The following is a 7,090-nucleotide window of genomic DNA, read 5'->3' as shown; positions in this document are numbered from 1 at the left end:
TGCCTGTGTGCATGTGTGTGCATGTATGCATGTGCATATACACCATATACTGCATATATATGGTATTACATGTCATTCATGGATACAGTTTGAGAGACATTAACATTTGATGAACACAGTTCATCACAAAATAACTTTATTGTCTGATTAAGTTCACAGTAAGCATACTGTACTATTCGGTAGATGTAGTTTCAAAAAGGGGACACATTTATGCATGCTAAATGTTTTAGCCAAGATTTCCACAACAGAGTATGACAGGAATCATTTTACTCAAACAAAAAAGGGGCATGTTTTTTGTAGCCCATGACCCTAACTGCTGCCCCTGCTATTTAAGTACACCCAATTCTGAAACTACTACTGTTTAGCCAACCATATATACCTTTAACTCAGGCTTTCAAACACGCTGACGGAGGCAAACAAGCAGCTAAAATGTGCAGCAGTCGCAGACGGTTTCTGTAAATACTCATTCATGAATCACGTGTTTCTCATCACGTCCTATTCACAGGTCATGTTTCCTTGGTGTTGCTGCTGTCTGCATTGTTGTCACCACGCAAATGCATGAAGCGCTACAGGCCCAGTGCTTCTTGGGATCCCAAAAAATAAAAAAAGAAAACTTAAATCTATTACAAAGAGGACTTCTGATGAAAACCATACATCATTAGGAAATGCATAAAGACTTCAAGAGCATACACACCACAGACAACTTGCACTTCTGGCCTGAAAAAGAGACTTTAGTCACCTCATAACATACTAACACAGAAAGTACACAAATGGCCAGAGTTTCAGCCAAGGGTCCCATTATGGCTTCTAAGAATGTACATTCGTATGTTTGTATGCGTAAACAGGCTTTGGGTCTTTCCCTTGTTTGTAAATGGGGGAGCTGCAAATGTCAAGTACTGCAGTGGGGATTTAAGAGGTGTCTGGAGCAGGTTTCCCTATGGTTGCATCGGGAGCTGTGACATTGCTGTCTTTGTTGAGAACGTTTATAGTAAATGATGTCCAAAGTTAAACTGACTCTCACACTGCATTAATCACTAGGACACTGGCCTTTTCATGAGACAGCGCTGAGAAGCGGAATGCTTAACAGCCTTTGCTCCACACTGTATTAGCACAGTGAAGTTGGGTAGTAGTGCTATAATTCAATAGCGTACATGCGACCCCGCCAATCTGGATGTTACAATTTGTAACACGGACACAGGCCCAGATTCAGTATAACCCCACTGCACATGGCCCTTCATTTTGTGTTGAATGTGTGGAATTCATTTTTGGTCCCCTACGTATGCTCATTTTCTTCCTAATTTGAAATGCCCAGTCATATTTGAAGGGCTGTCACATCACTACAACATCCTGTCGATTAGGGTCAGGAAAAGCTTGCACGTATCCTCCAAAATGCATATGGCCAAACACCACTTCTTTTTAGTTTGAAGTTACCCAGCCAAGCACAGCAGTATTTTTTGGAGGAATGCACTTTATGCACTGTACCAACAGTACAGTACAGCCTAACTCAGGCCAGAGGAGGTGCTCTTGGACGATGAGGTGGGAGAAACATCATCAATAAAAAAGAAACCTATCCTTCCTAATGACATTATGGCTAACTGTAAACAGTCCTGCAGGAGCAACTGCCGTGACCAATGACATGGTGGGGAGAGATGTCAATTAAGGCTATCATTCCCCTCTACACAGTGGTTGCTTTTTAATGGTACAACCTGATAACAAATGTAAGCATCATTAAGTGCTTCAGCAAGCCAAGACAGTTGATCGACAAGGAAATGCAGCTATCGATGTTTTGTTTCGCACAGCTGCTCCTAAAACAGTCAATAATGCGCACAGTCAGTGAAATTGCCTAAAGCCCGGTATTGGTGCCTATATTAACCCATACCAAGACCTTTACATCTTGTTGGGGAAAACATAAGTTATCACCTCTATTGAAATTCTGCTCACGACGCTGATGAAAGACTGAAAGAATTACGTGGATCACTCACAAGGTCGCTTGCCTTCTGCCTTTAAATTCATTCATGGCACCAAGCTCTATGTGGCCTGGAGATTTAGAGCTTGTCACATCAGTTATGGCTAATACCTGCTATTTCCTCCCAGGCACTCCTGAAATCAGCTGTTCCGCCAAAGATTAAGGGTTTTGATGGCATAGAGACAAAGTCATCTCAGCCTTAACAGTGGGATTAGAGCTGCAACAACTGAAAGAGTGCCACTTCACACATTTAATCTCAAAACATGATCTTGCCATCTTGCGTTGACCACACAACAAAGATTGGTCTGCCTCATTACCTGCAGGTTGGATGGATCATCTCTCCCTCTCTCAAAGCAGTGAAATCATAATTCTACTGCAAGATTCATCTCCTAAAATCCAGATAGGATGTATACAGTATATACATTTTGTATGCAAATATATAATTGTGGAATGACATTCTCATGCTCGTAATATTTTCATTTTCATTTTTCTTTGATAAAAACTTTGAATGTGCTATTTGGACGTCTGTGCTATTCAATATTTGTTGCTGTAACAGTAGATATTTAAATCTTTGGCCTAATTACCAAGATTAGTTGCAGCAATACAAGAACCTTAATCTGCTTTGACAGAGCCTGTTATCTCTGTGTCCTTGTTCCTATTCCAGGGCTGTTTCTTGCCTCTTTGAGGCTAGCGACCCCAGTGAAAATGAGATGGAGACCTTTTTACTTTTGGTAAAAATACATGAGGGATCAAGATATGCCCAACAAGTAATTATGGTTTCTGCCCAAATGAGCTTCTAAGCTCTCACAGTACCTTTTGTTTCTGAATGTTTAAAAAAAGATGAAAGCCACTGTTTGACAGACCTGTTTGAAGGTTGCCTATCACTAAATCTATCATGGAGCAGCATAGAGTTGAAAGACTGACAGAGAAGTCAACTACACAGCCACAGTAACCATTTGGCTTAAAATTTTTACTGTTTTCTTCACCAATATTTTTCTTTTATGTCCATGCATATCACATATAAAGATACCCCACATCATATTTAAGCTATATTTGTATTCCGTGTATTTTTTTGTAAGACTAAACACTAATCATGCTTCCACAATTCAGAAAGCATCTGCGCTACTCCAGTTGTGAAATTAACTGGAGGGTGGAGACCATTGTTCTTGTTTTCTGAGGTAAGTAATGCTGTGCTTAGACCTTAAATGTGCCGTCCTGAGGGGACACCTGAAAAAATTGAACCAGAGGCAAAATATCATCCCTCCAGAGCTCTGAAACCTCACGTGTCGCTGGGGAAACACAACCCTCATACCTTTCTGGGAATGTTGTCATGGTGCTGCAGTGTCACAGCAACATAGCGTGAAATGTTATGGTAATGTTGCGCATCGGCTAGAGAGAAATGATGGTGACCTAGGTCGTTTTTCCTCATTGTAGAAGTAAATGTAACTAAAAAATGTAAATGTTGAAAAATTAAGCTACGCCAAACAGCAATGATAAAAGTACTGAACTGAACTGAGCATTATACGGAAAAATATGCACTAAATAGTAATATAACCTTTTTTCAAATAAATTACAGTTTTCTTGAGTTAAAAAATCTTGTTAGCTATGTGGATGTGGTTGTTTAAAAATGTTCTAGCAGAAGCAAAGCTTTCAATAGCTGACAATGAAAAAAATACCAGAAATGTCTAGCAATGCATTTCCTATTATTCTGTGAATCTGCAGGGGCCACCAGACCCACCCATTATTACATAAGAGACGAGTCAGACATGAGGATAAGTACACCTCCATTAGTATAATTATTTTGGAATTGAATAGCAAAGTTTAAATAGAAGACAGAATGACACCACAAAGTACTAATAAAAAAGGAATATGTTTTCAGTACGTGATGTAACACTTTTCATTATCTACCTCTTTCTGTTAAGCGATTTTAACACTGAATGCTTTGCTGTCCAGTCAATACTCACAGTTCATCAACTCCAACCATTGACCATTTATTTTCTGATTGTTTTTTTATTTATTTTTTACTTACCCCCCCTCCCTTCATCCTTCAAAAGCCCACCTTCACACACTAGTTGTGACTAGAAACAATGTAGGTGAGCAGTTTGGAGGTCACTGTGTCCATAAAAAACACTTTTCTTCCTCCTGAGACATCAATGAATTGAACCTAATCTGTGACCTCCAACTGCAGCCATGATTCTATTTTGTCAAAGCCCATTGGCTGCTTCATTTCTTTCCCACAAAAGGGAAAGCGTTGGCTGTACTCGCTTTTAAAACATGTGTTTATAAAATAATCCATTCCTTAAAGCTGTGGTAACACAAATATTTGTAAAGTAAACTTGAACATCAGCTGAAATCATATTTAACCCTTTATTATGGTATAATCTTTGTGCTGCAGTGTTGATATTCCACAAAGTGGAATCAATCAGCTCTGCAATCTTGGGTGGGTAGAATAGAGCCTGACAAGCAGTTCCCTCATAACCATGACAGAGTTACACAGGTTTCCACCCAGCCCTTAGCAAGGAGCCCTTTCTCCAAAGATACACTTATATGCTGTCGCCGAACATCACAGAATACATCTTTCAATTACTGCGTAGTTCTTAAATGAAGAGACCAAACAATAAACAGGGGGGAAACGGGGTTACAAAAGGAGCCATAGTCTCTCCAGCGGTTGGGGAAAGCTGTGGTTTGGCAGACGATGGCAGGGTCTACTTGACGACAGGACTTGATGACTCAAGGAGGGTAAAAGCATCTGGTGGACACCAAAGGGCACTGTTCAGGGGATAGACAGTTGGGAAGAGGCGAATGGGTGGAATCAGGAGTTTTCTATATCTACAAAGTTAGAGCCATCACAGAGAGCAGCTGGAGTGGGGGTAACGCGGAGGGTGAGGGGGGAGAGGTCTGATCTCACTCACGGTAGAACACATATTCCGTGTAGCTGGTCCAGATCTTGTCGTCCGTCTGCTCGTGGGCGAAGGCGCAGGTGCCCGTGGAGTTGCAGGCCACCATGTGGAAGCCGGCGTCCGCCAGCTTGTCGAAGGCCTGCTCCAGGAAGGTGAACTTGAGATAGTAACGCGAGGTGTAGCGCTCAGGAGGACGGTCGGGATCCCGGCTCTCGTTGAGAGTTTCCCCGAAGACCTCCTTGGCCAGCGAGGTCTTCCCGCACACCATGATCCGAGCCACCCGCCGGAACTTGGCATCTGTCTGGCTGTCGCGGCCCAGTGTGTAGGAGCCCCGGTAGCCAATGGTGATGAAGCCAGAGCGCTTGCCCTCAACACCGGCCCCAGGCACCAGGCTGGCGCACGCAGCCGCAGCTGCACCCAGAGAGGCCAGGTTACGGGCCACATCGTTGCTGGGAGATGACTCCTCGGGGTCACTCTGGCAGCCTTCATCACCCAGAGAGTTCTGCTTGCTGATCCTGGGCGCTAGCTGCTTGACGAGGTCTGGCAGGTTAAAAAACTCAGCCTCGCGCTGCAGTCTTCCTCGTTCTGGGAAGTGGTCAGGGAGCACCAGCTGTTGGTCCCGCATGTAGTCCAAGATGTAGCGGAACAGAAAGCCATCCCGGTCCACAAAAAAGCGGCCCTTGGTGTCACGAGCGAGCCCCTTGGTGGTCTTCCGGCTAAACATCTCCCAAAGGAGAGAATCAGGCACGCTGGTGAGCGTTGAGTAGCGAGTAATGTACACCTGACCACCTACATTCAGCTCCACAATCTCTGGGAAAGGTGGCTCCTCACCTTGAAAACTGCTGGAGTTATCTGGCAAAGCCATGGTAAGGAGTCCAGGCAGGTGGGCGGAGAGACCCTCCTCTCCACCTTTTCACTCTCTTTCCTTGTTGAGCTTTGTGCCTACTTTCTATCTCCTCACTTACATTACCTGCCAGCGCACTTGAGTAAACACAAACCAAACTGCAGTGCTATTAAATATGCTGGTTTATGATATATGGCCAGAGTAAGCAGTTTGAGTGGTATCAATTTCTTTTTTGAAAGTCCAGCGTCCTGTGCTCAGTTAGCAGATTGTCACGGTTTGACTTAATCTATGTTAAGAACGGGCTCGACTTTAAATGTGTTCTTTGAAGTAAGAATTCAATGTCCATCTTACGGAAGACTGCGCCAGCACCGCAGAGCTGCCTGTGACATCTAGAAAAAAAAAAACCCTGGAACTGTCGATCCAAATGCGTGGAGTGATATCGCTCGCCTCGCTGGGAGAGAATGAAAACTGCCTTCAGCTTGTCAACACAACACTAAAGAAACTGGCAAAGAGAGAAGAAAGATTACTCACTGCCTTTATATTTAAGATATTAGTTTTCTCCTCAACGCAATAATAACACATATAAAAACGTTCAATAAAGGCATTCGTTGATTATAGCGTAACAGATACCATCCGTGATGTAAGAATGCGTTGGATATAAAGCTAAATGAAAATCTCTGGAAAAATAGTTAGAATACGCACACGCAGAGTAGGAACAACCAGTCCGTTTAGAACAAGATAAGAGTAGTTCAATCCATTTAAATGGCAAGGTATCAATCCCGTTCTTTTGGTTTGTTTGTTTTCTATTCTTTCTTTTGGATAAAAACAAAAATACATGCGCGGTGAGAAGCCATAACTTGATACTGATAGTTACTGATTAAGCATAGCAGATGAACATCCAGCTTAAGATTATTTTCCCGATGAAATGGCAAGATATTGCATAAAATAAAAATACCTCTGGATCCAATTCGGATAGATAATGTTTCCACATCATTTCCAAGGTTGTTCCTCTACCACAGTATGCTGCTTTCGCTCTGTCCCCTCTCCAGACCACAGCAACGGTACACCGCTATAATATTCTCTTCATTAACCCCACCTACACTCTTGGTGACGTCGACTTGGCTTGATTCCATGGTAGCAAACGTTGATAAGTTGTATCGAGGCAATGTGTAGTTTGCAACCACAAAGAGCGTGCTGCGCTTGCATTCTCCTGGGTTCTTAATTTCTTTGTCATTTATTTAAGCCCCAAGACATGAAAACAGTGTAATGACCTTAGTTTATGTAGCAGCTATCAATTGATACTGAGGCTGCTGCCGTATTGCGGGGGTGATGCGTATAGGCTAGTGCATAGGGCATGAAGCCTATAGCTTATACAACACG

General features: G+C 42.8%; 1 protein-coding gene across 3 annotated transcripts; it reads right to left on the bottom strand.

The window, feature by feature from the left end:
- Positions 1-4,314: 4,314 nt before the first annotated feature.
- Positions 4,315-6,752, bottom strand: kctd12b (potassium channel tetramerisation domain containing 12b). Of its 3 annotated transcripts, none has more exons than XM_061236863.1 (2): positions 6,666-6,752; positions 4,315-6,212 (listed from the first exon to the last, which is right to left on the bottom strand). In XM_061236863.1, exon 2 carries the CDS (start codon positions 5,729-5,731, stop codon positions 4,871-4,873), a length of 861 nt encoding a protein of 286 aa, XP_061092847.1. In that variant the 5' UTR covers positions 5,732-6,212; positions 6,666-6,752; the 3' UTR covers positions 4,315-4,870. The 3 variants fall into 3 exon arrangements, with proteins under 3 accessions (XP_061092847.1, XP_061092846.1, XP_061092845.1); XM_061236862.1 differs by having other exon boundaries at positions 4,315-6,522; positions 6,666-6,744; XM_061236861.1 differs by having other exon boundaries at positions 6,413-6,743.
- Positions 6,753-7,090: the final 338 nt, after the last annotated feature.

The sequence above is a fragment of the Conger conger genome, chromosome 3 (genome assembly GCF_963514075.1).
Source record: "Conger conger chromosome 3, fConCon1.1, whole genome shotgun sequence".
Lineage (NCBI taxonomy): Eukaryota > Metazoa > Chordata > Actinopteri > Anguilliformes > Congridae > Conger > Conger conger.
The sequence above is the reverse complement of the archived record's forward strand: the minus strand, read 5'-3'. Positions and strand labels throughout refer to the sequence as shown.

Excerpts from the sequence above, each read along its gene's own strand:
- kctd12b (XM_061236863.1), bottom strand. The coding sequence starts at position 5,731 with ATGGCTTTGCCAGATAACTCCAGCAGTTTTCAAGGTGAGGAGCCACCT.